Genomic DNA, 24,648 nt, shown 5'->3' with positions numbered 1-24,648 from the left:
CAAGGGTAGAGAGAACTGTGACTTATTGCTTCTGTTCTGCTCTTCCAACTACTTAGGTGTCCATGACCATTCCAGTCACACTGCATCTTCCAAGAAACATGCAAAGCACGCCTGCAATGTGACAAGAGATAGCTTTGATAAGATGGACAGCCATTATGTCTGTACTGCCTTTGCAATAGAGCATCTGAGACAGTCTGGCCTTGTTTTTCAGCATTTGGTGCTATTCAAATATATATTCAAAAATGTATCAAACAACTCGTAGAAAAACTGTTAACATTTTCTTTATTATCTTCTCATGGACTGGTCAGGATCCAGTTGCATCTTGCTGTCCTGAGAGGACTTGAAAGAAATTAACATGCTTGGCAAGGACTTAAAATCTTGAAAACCTATGATTGAAAATTTATGAACTGAAAACACATGAAGGGACACATTCCCAGGGCAAGCTTAAGTGAAACAGATTCTGGAAGCTGCCTAGTTGGCACCTTTAACTGGAGGAGTGAGAAAGCTACCTGTATTCAAAGATGTCATTGCCCAGAACTCAGGAAAATCTTTAAAGATTAAACAATGATTATAATATTCCAATTGCCTCTACCCAATTTTGATTATGGACAGATTCATCTTATTTATACTAGACAACCAAAGTACAGTTAATCACTTTCCCACACTGACCATCACCTCTCTAGTTTGTTCATTAGCCTTATTGACATTCTCCTCAGAGGAAGAACTGTAGATAGTATAGTTTTCTCCATTTAATGCAGACATCTTTGTGCATGAAGGATTGTTTAAACACAATGAATATGTTGGCTGTCTTTCAGCTTTCATTTGCAGCCTTCCCCAGATTCAAAATTGCTACCAAGGGCTTTCATATTTCTTAGTCTCTCATATTTCACTCTAATTTCTGGGTGGTCAACTGATTGGTATTTTGTAGTAGATTTTCACCTAACAATGCAGCTGCTCTCTTTATCGTCAGAAGTCCTTATGCCTTTATCATAATTTTCCTTTTGATTAACTGCCTGTTCTGGAAATAATGAAGAGCTGTGCTAACCATACTTGAACACATATAGATAAGAGTCCCACTGAGCCCTGACTTTTTCCTCTCTGCCTTTGAAGAATCACTCAGCATACATTCTTCCATTATGAAGCCTGATGCTTGAAGTGAACTAGGTCAGAAGCCAAAGTCCACACCATGGGTGGGAACTGCAGAGCATTCTGGTTAAGGCAGGCTTCTGACAGGGATTCCTGGGTCTGCCTCTTTCTTCTGTGAACTGAAGGTGGGGAGCCAGGCTGCTCTCTGAGGGAAGTTATCCAAATAGCTCTTTTCTCCTTTCCCCATCTTTTTTTGCTTTGGGTGGAAATCACTTCCCACTGGTCTAGATGTGGCCTTCTTTTGCCAGTAACAGCATGTTTTTGGCACGCTCTGTTCATCTCATATGTCAGTTTGGTGTGGAAAGTTGCTTGGTGACAAGCAGTGAACATGTTCTCTCTACTGGCTCCAGATTTGTGAGAAAGTATTCTTGTTGACACTGTGGCTATGGTCTGTGGATCCAAGAGGTCACAAGATGTGCCATCCCATGAAAGTCCAAATGAAGGCTCTCAGACTCAATCTAAGGAATGATTCTAGTGTTATTTGACCCCATATTAGGGCATTAGAGAGAGTGAGCTCTGTATCAAATCTTCTTACAGAAGAAAATTGTGGCAATTGAATGTATAAGAATATGTAAGAATTTATATGTGAGGGGAAAAGAAACATGATTAAATAGGGAAAAGAGGAAATAGGGAGACCTCAATTTCATTTCCTGAAGGCATCCTAAAGTCCTGAGATTGAAGTTTTCAAAAGATGAGAGAGATCTCTGGCATTCCCAAAGACCCACTCATTTAAAATACTTTCCTGAGGGGAGCAGGCCATGTGGCCTGGTAAACTTTCAGCAGAATTAAAGGCAATCAACAAATTTAGAAAAGCTGAACATCTCTTTCTTAGCAGGTGAATTAAAGTATAAAAGGTACTGAGTACATTTATGAACTTATTGTCAACATTTAGACTTTGATGCTGAGGATATTGGATGTGCTTTTACCTACTCTTGAAGGCAGGTGGCTCTGAGAGGACCCTCACACTGTTTCCATGAGCAATGTTTCCTGCATTTTGAGAAGAGTAATTACTAATCTAGATCAAAACAAGTGCTAAAGTACTGGACTGAAGGGAGGGCACAGTTAACTAAGATCACATCTAAGATGGAACTCCCCAACAGCAGTGCAGCTTCTCTGCTCTGACCTACTTAACAGCTTTAAAACATGTCATTATCTTTCAGTGTCTGTATTTCTATCAGGTCGTTTTTCTTTCAGGAAGTTCTATTTCAGTATTTTTCATGATAGGAGTTTTTGTCTTCACTATATATGATTTCCCTGGTTTTAAGTTTGGGAAGATATAATTTAAATGATCCATACATATTAAAAATAGTCATGCACACATAAGGGCTCAGGACAGGTTAACAGAAGTCTGTCTAGTATCAGGGCTGCTGAGTGAGGTATAAGGAAAGGCAGTATAATCACCACAAACCAAGTTCACCATTAGTTTTTTACCATGATAGTTTACCATAATTTCTAGGAGACTGGAAAGTCAGGGAATATCTTAATCTCAGTGAACATCAGATGACCTAACCATTGCAACACAGCTTGTCTGGCTGATTGAAGACTTGGAATAAAGACACCTGTTCTTCATCAGTTCCCAGGCTCTTCACTCAGCCTACTGAAATGGTCCAATAAGAAAACTGGAATGCTGAGGACATCCAGAAAATTTGTAAGAGTAGGTAACACACACAAACATTTTATTTTTGCTCTTCACTCTAAGTTCTTCTGTTTCTGAAAAATGCTGGCTGAAATGCCACTCAGTAGATTCACCAGGTGGAATATAACTGAACTGTTTCTGTCAACACGAGGGGGAGCACAGACACATCTATCAAATTGACACAGTCCTTGCACTTGATGAGCTCGGTGGAATGAGTCTTCCACCTCCAGTTTTCGTTACGCCAATGAGTGATGAATCAGAGATATTTTTGACATTTGAAAGCAATTCAAGGTGAGAGAACTGAGAACACTGGTATTTGCCAGTCAGACCTATAAATAAATTTTTCAGCACTAAGACTCCTCCAAAGCTTTTCAAATAGGGTAGAATTTTATGTTATTCCCTCAGGATAGGAATGCTATCTCTGTGTCATTTCTTTATCTGCAGTCATACAGAGAGCAGGTAGGAGTTTGTCTTCCTTCATAGTCACAATAAATCCATCCTTGTTTCTTATGCTATTGGTAGGATTTTTAGACCTGACCCAGAGTTTTTAGAATTAGAGGAATTAATTAAGTTGATGGGATTTTTCACAGTGATTCATGTTCTTAGAAAGGCTAATGAGTCAAGATATTAACTTGTAATGACATTAGTATACGTTTACTTGATGACTCGGTTTATACTCTAACTTGTAGTCACACAGTATTTCATCAGGAAAAGTGACTCATGATTACTACCAAAAAAAAAAGTAATTGCATTTACAGATAACAACATACAAAGTTTTCTTTATGTTTTCTCCCTGTGGTATGAGAAACATCAAATACCTTGAAAAAGGAAAGAAGGACAGCCTCTATTTTCAGAGACAGCAATATCAGCCATGTTGGTAAAGATAGAAGTCTGGCTGGATTTACACAGATCAATATGAGAATGATTTAAGACCTCAGTGGATTTTAGCACTTCTGAAAGGTGGAGGTTAAATGGGAATCAGCCGTACTTCCTCTAAGCTAACCACAACTCACAGTGAAGTAGATAATATTCTTTGTTGATCTCTGATAACCGTCTAAAATAACATAAACCAGATATAAAGGCAAGGCCTAAAGTTAAATGACAGTGAGAGGAAATGTTTGTCTTGTATGTCATAGTCAAAGTGCATTCTGCAGGAAGCATTTTTTGTCTCTGAGAGAACATTTAACACATCAATACTGAAACATATTCTGAGACATTGTGTGGACAAATCCTACAGATGAAATATGGGGATTTTGATGGAGTTGATCCATGCCAGTTTATCCAAGTCTAGGATACTTTAAAAAAGGTCGGTTCAGAAACAGGACTGAACATATGGTGGGAGAACAAAACAAAAGAATAAATATTTTACTTTAATATTCATCTTCCTATAAAATAGGAATAAACCTTCAAAATGTATTATATGAAGAGATTAAAAAGTAATTTTCTATGTCAGATTTCTCCTGCAGTTATACATTCCAAGATGTTCTTGATCACTGCTGAAATGAACCTATGTGGTGAGTAAAGAACTGTTTTAAACTTCAGTTTCCAGAAAGGTTCCTGGCAAAATAAACCAAAAGACCACAGATAATTCTAATCTGTGACTGCTCATTCTCTTCTTTGAAATGTCCAGTCTTGGGGAAATGTTGAATAACCACATTTTCCTCTTTACTTGCTTGGTACTGAAACAATGCATGCGTGATCTAGCACAGCTATGAAAGACCTACTTATTTGTATGGAGGGAGCCAAAACAAATACTTGCTTCAAAACACACAAAATTAAGGTCAATTCTTTCATCATTCATGCACAAAAAATAACACTATTCTATTATTTGGTGAGATACTACCCATTAAAAATGAATATCAGAATCAACTCTATAGGCCAAAAAGAAATACATTTCTTTTTAATTTTCTGTTTAATTTCATTGACATTGGGGTTGGTTTGCCTTTTTTGTTGTTGTTGTGTTTCATTAAAATATTGCAAAGAAAACACCAAGGATGTAAAAAGCTGTGGGGTGAATGCAGGTGACACTGATTTGCAATACCCACAGAATAATTAAACTATTCCTTGTAAATACACTCTTTAATCAATTTAATCAGTTTTCCTGCCTGCACAGTGATTTTGATTTAGTTGTTACTTTTTTTGCTTGTTTGCCATCCAGAAAACTTATGTGAATTGAATTCTGCCTGGGAGAACTATTTTTCCTGCTTATCTTCTTTTCTTATTTTTCCCTCTGTACATGCATTTCCCTTTGTACATTCATTTAAGAAAAATAAAAATTAGTTGAATGAATTAGAAACAAATGTACTCTATTTTTGTCCATAGATAGAGTGACACTTCAGGTGAATACAAGTATGCAAAAGGGAACTAGAAAATCACTATAAAAAGAGAAAGTTTTATAAAAAAGTTCTCATGCAATGAGAAGGCATTCATGTAATCACAGAAATAAATTATTAGACAGAATGATCACATTGCAATAATTCTAGAAAATGTATTGATAATGAAGTCAAATTCATTCCAACTAGCTTTGATAGCCTAAAGGAAGAAGTGAAGTTTAATGCAGTTTTCTTAAAGCCAATTAAAGGAGGAAGACACTTTCAATTCTTGAAACAGAGGTCTAAGTTAGATGAAATAACTGCTTTTTTGTGGATACCTATTTTCCTTTGTTGCTTGTTGGAGCATATTGTATGGTTATACTAAATTGGAAAACTAACATTAGGAAGGACTTTAGGGAACTAGGAATAAAAGTTAGTTCATGCATCTGGGAGAGAGCTGTGTCTGTTTTACCTGTGCAACTAAGAAATATAAGTCACTTCAAACATGGATGTTTAGATGATCAAGACAGGTTAAAGATCTTCAAAGCCCATGACCATGATTTATGCTGATGATATGTGACCATGCAGACAGCATGTTGACACGTATTACTGAAGACATGCCATAATAATGCTCATTGTGGGAACTCTCTGGCCATAAAAGTCATAAAATCTATCAGGTCTTTTTGCTTTAAGCATCATAGATGTTTAGCTCTCATTCCTTGCACAAGATTGCATCCATTGTGCAAGAGAAAATGTGTGTTATAAATAATTCTAACAAACTCCCAACAGCGCCATGGCTCCATTTTTCAATAATGCATTTATCTTACCTTCTATAAGCTTCCCCGTCTGCTCTGCATTGCCCCCAGGCAAGATCTTGGCAATGTAAGCTCCAATTTCCCCACTGCTTCCTGGAATTTCTTTCCCACCTACAACTCGGATTCCCAGTCCATTGCCTGTGATCAAAAGAAAGAGAAAACTTTGAACAGAATTGAAGCAATGAATAATTCACTGGGAAAAAAAAAAAAAAAAAAGGAAGAGAACAAGTCATCAGAGGTTACTGAAAATGTCCTGAATAACTTCTGTCTGTGGCTGGAAGATCAGGGTTAACTGCATCACATCAGATGCTCTTCTAAAGACTTTGGGAAGATCTTCTTGAGCATCTACTACATAATTTACATAACACAAACAACTGAGTCACTAAAAATTACATTGAAGCTAATCCTATCTTTTTCTGACAATCTATTTGCAGTATTAATAAATTGAATTAAATTGTTAGAAGTCCACATAAATTGCAGATTCAAAGGATAGCTTTATCAGATGCCTACAACATGCATACAATTTAGGTAAAAAATTATAATATCTGAGCTTTCAGAATCACATATTATGGAGACATTGACAGAGATCCTCGAGCTAGCTCTTTTGAGCAGCAAGGCATGTACATTTACATGAACCTATACTTGGCAGATACTATTATTTTTCTTAAATATTTGCTTTTAATTGACATCTTTCACATCAAAGGATATGCAAATAAATGGTGGGAAAAACATACAATTATTCTGTGTAAAGCATCATTAAATCACATCTTTTCCTCCTTTTTAAAAAAGTACAGAATTAAAAACATTTTCATCACTCATTATTTTAGCTGGACAGAAGCAGATCACTAACCTTCCTTATGTACAAAATAATGAGAGTGAAAACAAAAGCTTAAAATATAAAGTAATAAATAATTTCATGCATTGCCAATTGTTCGTGTCATTTTGCCTTGAAAGAAAACGCAAAAAACCTAAAACTTCCTGTACTAATTAAACAATTTTTTTATTTGAAGCAAATTCCATATGAGATGATTCACACTTTGGTCTGGGAATTAAAAGGCTGATTTACCCACCTTTATTGCAACTGTTAAATAATTATTTTTCAATGTATTAATTTCATAAGCCAAACTTGCTGAGTGATTAGACTAACCAGCTGTAGAAAGGTCACCACAGCCCCTCCTTGCAAAGGTTTATCTTTTTAGATTAAGGCTTTTCCTGATAATGCTATTAGTGTTTTGCAAATCAGCCCTGAGTTAATTTCAGTGCAAGGATTCCCACATTGCGTTTCTGAACAAAAAAAGTTTCCACTAGTTCCTCTATCCCAGTTTAGCTGTATCTATATGCATTAGATAATTAGACATTTATCAAATAATTTTTTTGAGGAGAGTGATTTTTCAGTTTAATTGGAACAAACTGCATTAATATTTTAAGTTAATTACCTTATTTCAGTGCAAATTCGAAATTTTGCACTGGTAGGTAAAGTTTAGTTTTCCTAACTTGGTAAGGAAAGCAAAAACACAATTCTAAGGGCGACTCTAAATGTCCTTTAAAAAAATAGACAATACAGTTTTTAAAAATAAGTACCTCATTGCATAAAGTGAATGCCTACACCAATAAAAACATTTAAACATAAGTCCATCCTGAGGACTTAGAAATTCATGTGGGCTGCTCTACACAGAGAACTTCTGATCAAGCAGTATGGAAAGAGTCATTAATATGTTAATAAATCTGAAATTCACAACTGGGAACTCTTTTCACCAAATCCAAGAAACAACTATTCTTCATGTACAACACACACAAACAAGGACACGGTATCTTAACTCACACAGTGAAAACATGGAATTTTCAATATATCTGTAGGACTGGCTGCTTTTCATCACAGAGGGGAGCAACTCCTTGCAGTCAGGATTTTATCATGGTGCACACTTAGTATTTCTATCTCTCACAGCTGATTTGTGACAGAATGGCAAAGTAGTTTGTCATTTAAATGAGTGTACACTTGATTTCAGAGGCATTCACATGGATACTTACACTAAGGAACTGAAAATCTTGGCTGATACATTTGTTTAGTTTTTGGATGGTTTTGTCCATATTACTGCTAATAAAAGAAAGTACTTTCCATGATAATATATGATGATTTTTTTATTCCTAGACACTTTGAAAGGGCTTGTACTTTTATGTTTGCAGGTTTTAGACTCAAATGTATGACTGAAATTATGTATAAAGTAGAAATATATTTGCTAAGGGACAATCGTAGGAGTTAGTGAGTGGGTGTTTTTGTGTGTGCTTGTTGCAAAAACACTACCAGAATAATATTTATATTACAATTTAAGTTAAAATTAAGGTTAATTACAAAACCTTCATTCCTGGTAGTCAGAATGAATGAGCTACTTTTCACTCAATGAGCTCTAAATGCTCTGTTCTGGCTGACAAAGATTTCTTGGGTCCTGCTGTATCTTCTCATGTAAAGATGGTATATCAAGCCTATTTATACTTTATCTATTGAAAATATTGAGCTTACTACTTCTGTTTGAAATGACATTTCCCAGTTTATTACCTTGAATGCAGATAGTTTAAAAATACCCATCATATGCTTTCTGAGATCTTTTATCCCCTTGTTTTTGTTGTTGTTTTTATTTTTTAATTTTGAGTCTTAATTTCCATCGCTCAGGCTATTTTGATATAACCACACATTCATCTTTCTCATTTAGATTTTCAGATTAATGAACTTCTGTTTTCTTTAGAAGAAATAGAACCAGTAAACCATCAGAAAGCAAATCACTCTGATTTGAATAACAGAAGGCACCTTTCTGAATTATGAGTATTGACTTCCATGGAAAATATCTTCAGGAAAACATCTCTTCAAAGAGAATTTTACACCTAGAAAACCAATCTTTTTTAGGATGCTTCAAAGCGAGAATACTGGTAATTAATTAAAACTGTTCTTACTGATCTCCCAAGGCTGTGATCCTACTCTCCCATCTAATCCTAGCTAAAGCCTTAGGATAGAGTATGCTAAGCTAAAGAAACACCCCAAAACCCTACACCACCCAACCCAAAATATATAATAAAATATATAATGTTAAACTTTGCAAAGGTTGATCATGCAAAAAAAATGATTTTATATATTGATAAAAAAACAAAAGGATAGAAAAGGATACTAAATCACTACTGTTAGCTTGTAAGCCACTGATTTATACAGCTGAACATATAAACAGAATTTGAAGCTTTAGGTCACCTGCCCAGGGGATGATGGGAAGGTGCTGGATGTAGTTTTTCTGGATTTTACTATGCCTTTTGATGCTGGCTCTCACAGCATCCTTATGGATGAGCTGTCCAGCTGTGGGATGAGTGGGTTCACATTGCTCTTGGTGAAGAATTGGCTGAAGGGAAGAGCTGAATGGATTGTAGTGAATGGAATGACATTTGGCTAGGGACTGGACACCAGCAGTGCTCCTCAGGGATCAATTCTAGGGCCAGGTTTGTAAAGTATGTGTGTCAAAAGTCTGGATGCAGGAGTTGTCTGCACCACTAGAACGTTTGCCCATGACAAACCTGGGAGGTGCTTTTGACTCCCTTGACAAAGAAGAGGCCTTTCAGAGGAATCTAGATAGATTGGAGCATTGGGCTATGATTAATGGGATGAAATTTAGCAGGTGGAAATGCTGGATCCTAGACCTATGACACTGAGCACAAGTGTAAATGGGGTGAGCAATGGCTGTAAATCAGAGAGGGATCCAGGGGTGCTGCTCAGCTGCAGATGGACGTGAGTCAGCAGCGTCAGCCAAGGGGACAAACCCTGCCCTGGGTGGCATTAAACACAGCATCACCAGACAGCCAAAGAGCTGATTGTCCCACTGTGTGCAGCAGTGCTTCAGCCTCACCTTGAGCCCCATGCACAGGTCTGGGCCCCACAATTTGAGAAGGATTGTCAAGGTTCTTGAATGAGTCTGAAGGAGGGCAACTAGGCTGGTGAAAGGGCTGGGAGTGCTGTTCTGTGAGGAGAGTCTGAGGGCTTTGGGTTCGTCCAGTTTGGAGAAAAGGCTGCGAGAGGCAACCTCATTGCTCTCTGCAGCTTCCTGAGGAGGGGGAATGGAGAGGGAAGGGCTGAGCTCTTCTCCCTGGTATCCAGGAACAGACCTTGTGGGAATAGTTCAAAGCGGTACCAGGAGAGGTTTAGACTGAGAAGGTGGTCAAGGACTGGAACAGACTTCTGCGAGAAGTGGTCAATGCTCCATGCCTGTCAGGGTTTAAGAGGCTTTTGGACAATGCCCTTAACTACACACTTTTGCTTTTCTTCCATCCTGAATTGGTCAGTACCTAAACTGTAAGGTTTTTGTAGGTACTTTCTGACTGAAATACTGTATTTTGTATTGCATTGTGTTCTATTCTATTCTATTCTATTCTATTCTATTCTATTCTATTCTATTCTATTCTATTCTATTCTATTCTATTCTATTCTATTCTATTCTATTCTATTCTATTCTATTCTATTCTATTCTATTCTATTCTATTCTATTCTATTCTATTCTATTCTATTCTATTCTATTCTATTCTATTCTATTCCATTCCATTCCATTCCATTCCATTCCATTCCATTCCATTCCATTCCATTCCATTCTTCCATCCCATTCCACTCCACTCCATTCTATGCTTCATGCAAAGATTTCAAGTGCTTAATAACTGCAGAGTTATTTTTGTGAGAAATCCATATTTGGAGGAAAAATATTGAATGGCCTTCTTTGCTTTTTGGCAATTAACCAACTGTGACATTCAAAAGCATATTTCCCTTATCATTTCATATCCTTCCAGACACTATAAACTATTTCAGCATGCATATTCATTACATATATGCATATATATATATAAATACTATATATGATCAGTAACCAACAACCTGACACTAATAAATTCTGTAACTGGTGACCTGGCAAGCATTCCTGCAAATGCATTTTCAAAATTCATCACTCTTTTTTCCTTATTTCTACCATGAGATACTTTCTATCCCTTCAGATACATTTATTCTGAACTTCTGTACTTCAATGTGTCTCAGACACTATGAAATCCAATCTCCTTGTATACTTCATTGTGTCACAGTAGCAACAGGGCAGAAAGACTGTAATTTACTTTGCTGGAATATGCTGACTATAACCTGAGCCCTGCAATTACAATTTAGTCTTTTTTGTTCCTTATGGAGATAATAAAGATCAGACTGATGCCAATTTGTTGTTGCTGCTCTCAGGTCACAGGGAAGATCATGAAACCTTACCATCTTTTCACTGCTTTGCTGAGCATCTCCATTATAGCCATTAGAGTATAAACAGTCTAGATTTCCTGGAACCACTTCAGCATCCAAGGAATTATTAGACATGCCTTTTCAAACAAATGCTGATAAACCCTTACATAAGTTAAAGGTTAAAGGGAAGAAAGAAAAAAATGAGCAGCAAAAAACTGAACAATTCAACGCCCAGCAGGGCTTTGCTGGTGTTGATGGTCCTGATTTTATACAAAAGTGAAAAATAATTTTCCAGGAATGTTCTCTCATGAACATAAATAGCATTCTGGCAGCAAATGCAAGGACTGATTATGTTTAATCATCATATAGGTCCTATGCAGTAGCAACAACTTCAACACATACAGGAGAATGCTGGCACATGACCCAGAAGCTCTGTGCAAACATCATTCATGTGTTAACTCAAGCAAATATTTCCTCTGGGCTAATTTTTGAAAGCATGAAACCATTTGTCTGTCTAATTATATGAACAAGGAAAGTAAAGAAGAAATTAGAATGTACAACAGACTTGCAGAAATCACATGTGTTTGTGTGAATTGGCATACTGTAAATATGAGCGTCAGCAGCAATCTGACTTTTGTCACAGTTAGAAATAGAGCTATATGAATTTTTAATAGACTTTCAAGTGAATGAACTTTAAGAAAGATATTAAAAAAATGCTACTGATTTTGATTTCTAAGAGTCTTAAAGTATACCCTTCAAGATGGTAGCTGAAACTCATTATTTCTGTAAATCCATGATCATTTGAACACCTTTGGATATTGTGTGCTTTGAAGTTGAAACTGTACAGAAGTAAAATGGGAAAAATTGAAATGGACTTAAACTGCAAAATGCTGGACTATAACACCTATCTCAGAGTAGGTTGAAATGGGAGATATGCCTGAATCTCAAAATAGAGCTTAAGCGTTGTGTTTCAGATCCAGAAGCCAACACATGGACTTGTCCAAATATGTTTTTCATCACTTTCAAATAATATAAAAAATCCCCCAAACCAGAACAAAACCATAATGGTGAATTACAGCAAGGAAGCACAAGGGTGATCCTTTTTTGGTCAAGGTCCAATGGTAGCAAATGCAGGAGAAGAAAGCATGCAGATGAGATATTAGGCATGAAAGACGTTGTAATGTGCCCATGCACCATGTTATAGCAATGAGAATATATTCATCCAAATCAAACAATATGAAACCTTTCAACACTATTTGGCTGTGAATGGAGACAGAACATACCTTCCTCCTGTTTTCATTTACTAGAAGTTATCTCCTCATTCCTCTTCCAGCCTTATCTAGACCAGACATATGCTAGGGTGCTGGTAGGCCCTTATCTGCCAGAACAGTTTTATACCCTGTTCCATTGTCTGTATGGAACAGAAGGCTCTAACACATTAAAAACATCAATGACTTCTCTTGGAGAGTTCAGAGTTAAAAGTACCGTGGAGAAGTGCGAGCTATTTATTTGGACATTGTAGGTGTGATAAAGCAATCTCTAAAGTCTGAAGAACAGAGAGAAAGGAAACATGACAAAGCAAACAAAACCAAGTTAACTCAGGAACTTAAAAACAGCAGGAAAAATAATTTATATAATAAAATTCAGCCTAAATTTTTATTTGCATTGTTATTCTTATGTAATTCTCTGGAATACATTACGTGATGTGATCCATATCAGAGGTTGGTTGTCTATATAGGTACATTTTCAAGAGTGTCCTCAGAAGAATTTTTTTGGTGCTTCTAACAAAATTAGCTTAAGTGAAGTTGTTTCCTAGAAACATGATTATATCTACTCAGTTATTGCATTTCTTGGCCATTGGCAATTAAGGCATAAAATACACACAAAGTCAAATCAGAAGCTGATGAAATTCAGATATATTGCCGTTGCTTTAAGAGCACAGCATTGATTTATATCAGCTGCAAATCTACTTCATGCTTATGTGCACACTGGTTATCATCCTGAAGGATCATAAAGTGTTTTATGAATTAGCTCCTTGAAGCATTTATCACATCTACTTGAAAACAAGATAAAGGTCTCTTCTTTTTGGATGATATGTCATATTAGAATCTATGGTGCCATCTATGGTAGACTGTAGCTTTAAATCTATAAAATCCCTTGTAGGTACTGAGTTTTGTCTGTGTTTACTGATAGACACCGATAGCTCAATAGATGTCACTGACTGACAGCTGAACCTCCATGGAAATCTGGGGGCTTGACTGAACTCTAACATTCAGTGCTGCAGTGATCTGTTTATGCAGCCTTTTTTTGCATGACAGCCGTGAAAGCAAATGGAACCTTTATAGCTAGCAGACACATTGCCCTCTCAATTACCTCCACTCAAGATCCTCAACAAGTGTTCATATACTGAAAAAGCCATAAACAACTGAGCTGCCAAGAAGATTTCATGAAAAGTATTTTAAATACACACACTAGTGCTTTTCAAATTAAAATAATTTGGAGACAAGAGACATAAATATGGAACATATGGTTTGTACATCTACGAAGTGTTTCTAACACACAGAAGAATTTGTTTGCTTTTATTAAGAAAAGTTTAATGATAAATTGATATTAAGACAAAAGCAGACATCTCTCTTTCCCTTTATTTCCAGTCCTGTCCTCATTTACTACCACATGACTTCCCAGGAAAATCTCTGATGTGGCCTGACTGTAACAGCTCAGTCCCTTTCTGTTTATGGGTTTTACCTTCTGTGCCAGTTCTCTGATAAGGAGTGAGTGGTTGAGGGAATGGTGGCCATTAATTAAGTCCTTTCCCAGTGACAAGGGAATGTTACAGGAGGGTGTTGCTTTTTTTGTGCAAAGTATTTTCTCAGTTCTTCACACCATTAAATGAAAGAAGTAGGATAAGTAATCGTCTAAGAGTATGAGGACAGGAGGTGGGTTGCAGTTCTCACTCTGACTTCTCACATTGAACATAGACTGTGACTATATTTAAAATGTTTTTAATTGATTACTAATCACATATTCCTTGCACTTTAGTATTCTGCTGTACGAACTAATTTTGCTGAACTTGCAGGTGAAAGAATCCTAAATATATAGGGATGTTTATTTAGAGACTGACTATAAGAGTGAGGTCCTGATATAGGAAAACAGTGAATTCCCTTCCTCTCCATTCAGATAAGCACTGCATGAGCTGGCACACTGCAGAAGTGTTGTGTTGTTTGCAGGAATTAGCATTTCTTATGGAGCATGAGGCACATCTGACGTGTGTACAGCATTATAGCTACCCTGTAATTCTACTTGCAGTTTCACTGACATCACTGATGAGATGGAGATTAGGGATGCAGTCTTCTGCCCACCATCTAATTAATTTCTTTGCTCCACTACAAAGTTTGCATATTTTTCTGAATCATTTATCTGCCTCTTACTTTCTTTATTTTTTTTTTAACCAGAATTGAAGAGGATGTTCCCCAACACAGACAGTCTGGCTGCTCAAAGGTACATTTTTTTCCTGGAAACACAGAACATCCCTCCTTTCAAAATGGATGAATTACTTCTGACTCAGCCTATGTGAGGTAAAGGAGTAAAAATTACCTTTGACTGATTGCACTCATTGTACTTATAGACCTACTGAGATGTGTCTGCCTTGTTGGATTTTCCCCCTGAGTGTACCTAAACAGCTTCCTGATCAGGAATAACATAATGTAAGTTATCTTTACAGCATTTCCAAAGGTATTGCCAGTGCTTTCATTACCTTCAGTAGCCATATCCTTAATTCACTTTTTCAAATATTATGATGGCATGATAAAAAAAAAGAAGAGAAAATTCTGGTAGTGTAAAAGAGCGTTTATGCTGCTCCGCTAAAGGATCCAAAAGGAGAAAGGGACTCTCAGTGAAAACAAACAGTGAGTTTCTGGAGCATTAAACACTGCTATATTATCATTCACTGACCACTGCCGTCACTGCTTTGGCACCTTAGCATAACTATGATGCCAATTCTTCTTTGTTTTATTTCTTTTTTTCTTAATTGCAAATTATTAATCAGTCTTTGCAGAGTAAATTTTTGGAAATTCTGTCACACCTCTCAGCACTGTCTGAGGAGAGGACATGCATATCTCAAAACATAGATTTATATGCTCTAGATTATGGCATATAATAAACAACAACCTTCAATAGAGCAGCCAGTGAGCAAGTATACATTTATTTTTCATTCAGCACTACTATTCTCTTGCCATCACAATTTTGGCTTGGTTTCTCAATCCTCAAACACCTCACTGACATGCCAAAATTCATATTATATGTTCTGTGTGAAAAATTATGCCAGGTTATGTAAGAGGCATCAAAGGCATCTGTACCTCAGAGTCAGTTTTCATTAATCCAGAAAGCAAACCAAATACAGGTGCACATATTATGCAGTGAAAAAGCCTGAATTTTAGAATATTTGGGACTAGTCTTATTAATGATATTTATAATGTGACAATTTTTTGATTCATAATCAGGCAGTGCCTTTTACAGCGGTGAGATTATGATGAGACCTGTGGAATTCAATTTATAATGGTGATATTAGGATGAAATCTTGTCCTACAATTACAGCTGCTTTGGGAGAGTTGGTTATCTGGGCTGACCCAGCACAACGAATCATTAATGCCCATGTTGGCCCAAGAACTCCAGTGAGATGAGATAATAGGCTGAAGCACTGGCCAGTTTCCCAGCAAAGCAGCTGGTCAACAGTTACAGGAATTCTCCAAGCGGGAATTTTGTACAGTTTAGGGCATTTCCCTATGTAACTCCTGCTGTGCACTCTCCTGCTACAACACACTAATTGTACACTGAAGGTGTATTCATGAATCCCCTGGGGAGAATCTGTCAGTCTCAGACATCTCCCCAGGCAGCTCCTGCTTCAGAACTGACCAAACTGCACATGGATCATTTAAAACACAAGTATAAACTGCTCTTGCACATGCAGAAATCATCACATAGGAGAGGCTTTTGTGCATAGCCAAGACAGAGGATGTTTTGTACGTACTCTGAGGACATCAGAGACAATGGATGGTGCATATGCTGTTGTGGTCACCCAGGACCTCAGGCCAGCTGGTTTGTAAGAATCCAGCAACGCAAGAGTTCAGCTGAAGATGTTGCTGAAAGGCTGGTTTCACCAGGGACTATTCTCTTGGAACAATCTGGCTGCCCATGTGAGCTTTACTGAGGATTGTGATTTTTTAACACACACATGCACTTCCTGTGCTTATGCAACAAGTATAATAGCAAACAAAGTGAGTCAATACCTCATTTTGATACTTTTGATAAGAAAGATGGGCAGGGAGAAAGAAAGAGGAAAAAGAGACAAAGGAAACAAATAAAAAAAACAAAGAGAAAGAAATCAGCTGGGGAAGCAATTGGACATGGAATCTAGACAAATATCCAAAACTCTTGCAGTGAGGTAACTGTGATGGTATAATTGTATATATTTTTTTAATTTACCCATATTTTAAGTAAATTCTGCTGCATAATATACTTCTGTGTCTTCGTCTGGTTAACAGTCATTGTCTGGTTAATAAACACAGATGTTTACTATTAGTTTGCAGATAATGTTTAATAAAATTTAATTATTTTTAAAACCATGTGCTGATCTCTGGTAGACGCCATTTGGAAAGCTGGAGGATAAGCATAATGCACTGCATATTTGAAGAGAGTTTTCATGTACTTAAATTATTCAGACACTTGAGAGAAGGGACAGAACAGAGGTATATAGTCAAGGAGTTATGGTACTTCAAAGATGTGTAAGGAGTGAAAACTACAACTAATTCTTCTGCTTCACGGCCACCCTATTCTACCTTCGGCTCTTTTCTGTACAATTTGCATTAAGGCCTTTAAATATTTGTAGGGAAATCTATGTATGCATCATACAGAAATACATCTGCAGGTCTCCAAGCATGTCTCTGGACTAAAACACAAAAGTATGACTGGAGCTTGTAGACAGAACCAAGCTTGCTTTCTCCAACTGGAATTTAAGCACAATATTATATAGCTATAGCAGCAAGCAATCCCAGTGTGGGCTATACAACCTTAGCAGGACCCTGAGTAAATTTTTGATCCTATGTGACCTCATTTGTGCAGGGCATTGGTAAAGGAGAGGTCAATACCTACACGTTGGGTTTGCCCATCACTGCTCACAAGGTGTTTTCCCTGAGGCACAGCGTGTTGCTATGACTGCCAGCATGAGAGTTAGCAGATAATTTGGAATAAGCACTTCCCACTGCATAAAGGAAAATAATTTTACATAGAAGATCTGGCTTCAGCAACAGTAAATCACGAGCTTTACAGTTATGTGGTTGTAATTCCTCTTAGTTTTGAGTAAGAGAGCAGCTTGGATCACAGCATTACTCATCAGCCCGCAGGGCAAAGATGCCTACAAGCTTGCCAAGGAGTTCCTGTGGACTGGGAGGGCCTGGAGCAGCACAGGCTGACACACAGCAGAGCTGGCAGCTCCTTTCAGACTGGGCTGTGTGGGTGGAGGGGTCTTTCTGCAGCCTGAAATCACTGGTGGGTGTTACGCTGACTAACAAGAAAACACCTCATAATGCATAGAGAATATTCATTTAACATCCTAAATATGTGGTGTGTTCTGAGGATGGAAATTATCAAGACTTTCCTGCCAGAAACCCTGTGAAAACATTATTTAGCAATTCAAGTAAGTTCATGCCACTTTCTACTTAACGCTCAAGGGAACACCAGGGTTGGCAGTTGGTAATTACTTCTGTGCAAAAGCAGAGTTTAACACACACTATTAGAATTTTTTAAGCAAGTTAAAAGCCTGATGTTTCATCACAAAAAACACTTAAAGCATCTACCTCTGAAAGAACAAAAACAGTGTATTGAAATAACTTTGAGTTCCATATCAGTATTAGATGTGAGAAAGGCTGCAATTCCAGAGGCTCAGACAGACAGACCTTACCTGTGCCAGGTCCTGGCAGCCTTTTCCAGTTTGACACATGAAAATATTACATTGCATTCCAGCTCTCAGCCTGGGAGGTGAATGAATATCACCTCTGCCACTTTCATCTCCTTGGCGAGCAGACTCTGACTTACATGAACATTTGTGTCAATGTTAGGGAAAAAGAGAACAAATCTGAGGTCCTGTGATAAATGTGTCCATGTGAAGACACCACAGAAAAATGGGATCTGATTCTTCTGCTAACTCCCTCTATGAGAAGAGCAGGCTAGAGTTCCAGAACAGAAAGAATAAAATTCTCAGTTCTGTACATGTTCTACACCTACACAAGTTTATTTTATAAGGACTCATGTAGGGAATATAGAGTTACATAAAAAGCAACAAGAAAACAGACTGTTCATATGGATAACACACAGATTTTCCTCTGTTTTTAATGTCTGTATAGCTTATATATCTTGAACAGATGACCTTTTTCATGCACTGCTGCTTCCTGTTATAGCCAATGAGCAAGATTTAAAATGACCACTGAATTTACTGCTGCACAGACACAGAAAGTATTTTTAATACTGGTTTTTTTTGTATAATTCATGTTAATCAAATTAATTATCATGTCTCATAGGGGGATTTTTTTACCTGAAACTGTGTGATCCTTTGGGTCTCTCAGTAGTTTGAGCCTTGTATGAGGGAAAATGTACTGCAGGGGCTTCCCATTTATCTGAGGAACACAAATATGCATGTCATAAAAAGGTAAACCAACAACAATTGCATTAATAATTTCAGACAATTGAAACAGAAAGAAGCAAATAAACTTATTTCATCCAGGGATATATCACAACATCTCAATTCAAAAACTCTCCCAAGTTTGAAGACATTTGTTGAACTGCAAATTCCTTCTGTGGGGTAATGAATATTTGCTTCCATAAACCAGATTAATCTCAAATATGGCTTTAGTTCTGATTTTTCTGAGAGACTAGAAGGTTGTCACTATCTTCTGTAGCTTCTTTCAACCTTAATCCTTTATTCAAGCAATGTTGAACACAAGAAAGAAACATAACATTATTCCTGTATTTTTTATAAAATTATTTTCTTAAACAAGTAAACAAAATGTTAATCTGTTACCATCCATGAGTTACTGCTTTAGTTTCAGAAAAAACACATAGTCCAATGTATCTCTTGTCTTCAAATTCCAAAAGCCATTTGAAAAACCGAAATTAAAACTTGTGGGACTACATTCTGTAGGAAAATGTGCAACATTTACCTGGGCTAATCCTAGACCATGTCAAAGCTGAAAGCAACACACCCTACAACACACTCTAAAGAACCAGTTTTCCTTTTGAAATGATCCCACCTGCCCCATGGTTTGGGCATAGGAGGGGCCAAGCTGCAGGGACTGACCCACCTTCCAGGGATGATTGCCCCAAGCCCACACCAAAATGCCTCTGCAGAGCACTTGGTTGCAACACTCCCCTCACAGCAATCACAGCCTTCCTTTGCCTGCAGTTATGGTCTTTTGGTAGCAAAGTTGAACCCACCACTTCTCTGCTTCTGCATGATGGTTCCAAGCCTGGGTGATGCACCTGGACCAAGAGGAGGGAGCACGACTGTGCCTGCTCCAGGATGGGACTGCAGGGAGCAGCCTCATGGAGCCAAGGGGACAATATTATTCAGCATGGCAATGCAGCAGCTCGAGTGCATCAGCAGCCTGCTGCCAAGAGTTTATTGCTATTATTTATATTTAAGTAGCATTTAAAGGGATTAAGCTCCTCCTGAGCCAAGCACTTCAAACTTAGTTCTGCCCTGGAGAGTTTATGAAGTTAATGGATAGCACACATAAATGATGGGAAGGGAAACAGAGAAGTCAAGGGCCTTGCTTAGCTCAATCCCACAGTAAGCAGAAGAGTTTATACACCAGTTGTCATAACTCAGTTACTTATCCAGTGAATTATGCTACATCTAACATCTACAAGACTCAAATCCTGCCATAACACAGTGAGAGTATTATTGACTGCAATTAATGTCAGACATAAAGGAGATTTTGGATTTGGTAGTGGACAAGTATTCCAGAATAAATCAGAACATGAGATCAGGCAGATATTTGAATTTATCATGGGATTTTGTCAGAACATATAGTCTAATACTACCAGGAGTGTATAAGGTTCTATGAGGCTTCCACACTCATTAATGGATAGGGAGAGTGTTATGTTTTAAATGACACTGTCAGAAATTCAGCAAGTTTTATGTAACAATAAAAGTGATGCATTTGTCACAGGTAGCTTAGATAAAATTGTAAAAAATCTGAAAGAAAACACCTAATTTTACTTTGAATTAAATAAATGAATATGAAATATTGCTGTTTACACAAAGTGTATGAACACATTTGAATAGATTCTTAGCTGGGATCCAGTTTGGTGGGAGCAATTAAATTTAACCAAGGAACGCTCCACCACTTAAAGTTCAATTCATATTATTTTACTTTCTCTATCTTCCATTTTTTAATAAATAACAATCCAAGAATATTCAATGCCATATTGTACATGACTTCTAACAAATGCATCAGAAAATATGGACTGTCTCCTTCTTTAGCCTATTACTTTCTCATTACTTCCAGAATTTTATGAGAAGAATAAATCTCTGTGATTCATATAGATCTGAATAAAAGCATTGTATTTTATTTGCATCCAGGGTAGTATATTATTCTTTTATTGTTGGTGGGAATCAGTGCTTAAATGGAATATGTCATTAGGCTTTTACTTTCAGATCAGTACATTTCTGAAAGCAGCAGAACAAACAGGAAAAAACAGTGGTTGCTGCAAATAGGTAATACCAACAAAAATTACATTGTTCTTGATGTTTTGCTTTAATCATTAGTGAGCATATTTATCTGAAATTTACTAGAATATTTCACAATCTGTAATACACACATTAATCTGAAATTTATCTGAAAACTTATCTGAAAATTCACTAAAATATTTCAAAACTAGTAGAATACAAATTATTGTGTGCTTCCAAATGTTCACAACTTACTTCCACTAAAGTTGGTTTCCCTTCACCTGAATATATGCCAGGAATTCCTTCTAGCTGATTCTTCCTCCCATTTCCCCAGTGAAGATGGAGAGGGACCCTGCTGAAGCCGCACAGCTGTGACAGTGGAAATCCAAAGTGGTGCAGAGGGGCCATCCTTCCACTGCACAGCTGCAGGAGTGGAGAACAACAAGTCCACAAGCTGAGACTTGGGTCACAGGGCAAAATTCACTAGATCCCACTTACCTGCTATGAACCCCAGAGATTTCTGCCATCTGTCCCTGTCATGAAGATCCTTCCTCACCTCTTTGGGAGCATTCGCTACACTTGATTTGTAACTTTGCACTGGCATATCATCCTCTTCCTCAGGAAATGTAAGTGCTGGTCATGTGTTTCATGTTATTAGTCAGCTCAAAGGCCCTCCAAAAATGGAATGAATGGAAAATAATTGTGCTGAGGGTTTCTAAGACTGCCACGGAAGATGAGTTTAAAAATGCATTTCATTTCCTGTTGTCATTAAGTGTTTTATCTGATAAACAAACAAAATATGGAAGCCTCATAAAAGGGAATATTATAAGTTAAAGAGGAAAATCAAGAAGAAAAAATTTCCCCAGTGCTATATTTAAGAAATAAAATTCATGAATTGTATTTTAATATTCCAGGCCATAGCCACATCTATAATGTATCAACTCATCTTTGGATTGGATCACCAAAGTCATAGTCATTCCTGGTTTTAAATGTTGCTGCATCTTCCATTCCACTGGTGTTGGACAGGGCCTGATAAGATGATTCTCAACAGCTACAGTTGGTTGTTGTCTTCTGGGAAATATCATTTTCAAGGGAAACTTTACCTGAGGTAGGTATCCTGGAACAAGATGGTGGATGCTCAAGGTGGTGGGTTAGGCAGTATCCATCCTAATTTCTGAACACCACAGGTACTTGTATGAGCACACAAGGCCTGTGCAAGCTGGTTCCAAGAATTTCTTCAGCTGTGTTAATTCTGCTCATTGAATTTCTAAATTCCCTCTGTGCAGAGCACAAATGTTGAGTTTTCTAGAAATCCTCAAGGTGGAAAGTTCTTTCTACTGATAAATCCCAGTGATGGAGATAATTTGCAAAAGACGCACTGAGTAAAAACTTAACAAACACAATATTTCTGTTCAATACTCAACTAATAAATTGCAAAGTGAGTTGCATTTCCTTCTGTAATAGGTAAATTCAACACTGACCTTTGCTCCAGAAGTCATTCTGGTATGCAGAGAGGAATATATTTCTGAGTGACTAAGAAATGAGGCACTGCCAGCTAAATTCCTTCATGAATTACAGTGAGGGGGTGGCTAACAAGCCAGTCTTTAGATTAAATATTTTAACAATTACAGTAAAGTTGGAAATGTCCCATTTCTCATCACATTTTCACAGAATCTCAGTCACAAAATGTGCCTACCACTCCCCCCCCCCAAAGTCTCTAACAGAAAACAGTTTACTACAATTTAAAATAAATTCTCCTTGCTAATTGGAAAACAATGAAAACTAAGTAGATGGATTTCAAAAATGTGAAACTAATGTTTGCAGGTAGCCCTCTGTATCTCTGTCAGAAATGGTATTTCCTCATTTTAGCACCAATGCTCACCTTATGACTGATTTTTTCAAGATTTCTAAATAGTCAAGTGCCCCTAAAAAGGCTTGAGTTAAGTTTCAAGAGAATGGCAGTGACCCATGAATGGGGAGAAAAGCATCTAACTTTTAGGGTGTTTAGAAATAGGGAATTGCATTCAAAAGGTTTCATGTCTAAGACCCTTGTCTTTTTTTGTGATTAGAAAACTGTTGCCTAAATGAACTGACAGCAATATACTATCATTAGGATGAGTTTAGGATTTTATTATTCATTTAGGGATTAAAAAAACTTACCTATGATGACTGCAAGTATTTAAAACCCCTTCCTGAAAATCATTTATTGCCTCTTACTATACTCTCATTTCCCATGCCCTTCTCATGAAATTTTACTGTCCTGGCACCTCCTCCTACTGTTCTTTCCCAAACTTTGTAACAGCCAGTTTAGTTCAGGATATGCAAATAATTTTCACAGAAAATAATAAGAAAAAAAACCTCTTGATACCTGGAGGTTTAAAGAAGTTTCTGGTGAACTGGCAATGACTAAGCAAACTGTTGAGGTCAACAGCAGTCAGTGGGAATTCTACAATAGATTATGTATTGATAAGGTCTTACCTCCTCAGGGAAGCAGTCCAGAATCAATACATTGGGAAATGGCTTTTAAGATATTCAACTGAACTACAATTTAGCAAGATTTAGAATACTAAATAGCACCGTAGAAGTTGCTATAGAAACAAATATATTTTAGTATTTATAATACAGTATGTGAGCTTAAACTGCTGGGTTATAAAAAATCTGTGGAAACTTGGAGGTTCAGAGTTGTCACTCCACTGCATTCTTGCTTCAAAAGCTCAGGGTTGTGCTTTATTTATTACCTTTGTTTGTACAGGCTCTGTGGGATGTAATCAAGCAGTTCTGATTTCATCTAGTAAGAAAATTGGTATTTCACATGTATGAGTCAAAATCTTCTGGAATACACATATTGTAGTGGTCATTAAAATATTTTAATTTTTTAACACAGAAGATCATAAAAATAACAAATTCAGAGCAAATAAGTGTATTTGAAAACATTGATTGATACATTACAAGCAGATTAATGCTATTGATGCAAATTATTCTTTCTGTGGCTGTTTTGAGCTCAATAAGGGATATTAAGGGAGTTATAATGGCTTAATTCCTGTGCTAACAAGGAAAATTCCCTCCTAACTGGTTCCAGGAAATCACTGGCAGCAAAGGAAGGTCTGGATGAAGGTGGAAATGCTCAGGTGGTCCTGGATGGATAATGACTTGCCAGTTTTGTCTCTAGAGGACATTAGACTTGGACACTACAGGTTCCTGTGCAGGACTGAGGTGTAGATACAGGAGACAGACAGCATGGCACAATGAACTAATTAACCCTTTTGTACACACAGGGCTGAAAAAGCCCTCAGGGAGTGCTTACTTTGCCTCTCCACTCTCATTGGCCTGATATGGTTTATTTGCCTTCATTGCTTGAAAATATAATACTAATGCTAAAAAAAAATAGTGTTGATATAGAAATAGAGTATCTATAAAAATAGATGCTGATTTACTTTCTTCTATTGCTAAGTATTTTGCAACTCAGTGTGGAGCTAATGAAACTTTTTAAAAATATCTCTGGCCTTTTTTATCCTGTTACAAAGCAATTTAATTTATGGATGTGCCTGAAAATATATTGATATGTAAATTATCTTAAACAAATGCTCACAGAAGACAATGTACACAAGCTCAGAGTAACATTTTGATTAGGTAGATGATGTGGAGTTTCTGAGACCTGGCATTTCTCCCTTCTGCAAAGTCACTGATACTGTTTTGTACCGGTGTGTGACTGACAGCAGCTAACACGGATGGAAGCAGAAGAAGCAACTGTTGCAAAGCTTCTCCTCACATATCACTTCTCTTCT

At 37.2% G+C, this 24,648-nt stretch overlaps 1 protein-coding gene across 1 annotated transcript in view; it reads right to left on the bottom strand.

Annotated features, from left to right (window-relative positions):
- The window catches only part of LOC131572759 (protein piccolo-like), a 309,016-nt gene that overhangs the window by 98,916 nt on the left and 185,452 nt on the right, over nucleotides 1-24,648 (bottom strand). Inside the window, exons 10-11 of the mRNA XM_058826081.1 lie at nucleotides 18,728-18,809; nucleotides 5,922-6,047 (exon numbers count right to left, since the gene is read on the bottom strand). Of these exons, the coding sequence (XP_058682064.1) occupies nucleotides 5,922-6,047; nucleotides 18,728-18,809 (208 nt within the window). The remainder of the gene's footprint in view (nucleotides 1-5,921; nucleotides 6,048-18,727; nucleotides 18,810-24,648) is intronic.

The sequence above is a fragment of the Poecile atricapillus genome, chromosome Z, assembly GCF_030490865.1.
Source record: "Poecile atricapillus isolate bPoeAtr1 chromosome Z, bPoeAtr1.hap1, whole genome shotgun sequence".
Lineage (NCBI taxonomy): Eukaryota > Metazoa > Chordata > Aves > Passeriformes > Paridae > Poecile > Poecile atricapillus.
Note: the sequence above shows the minus strand (reverse complement) of the source record. Positions and strands in the feature narration are given on the sequence as shown.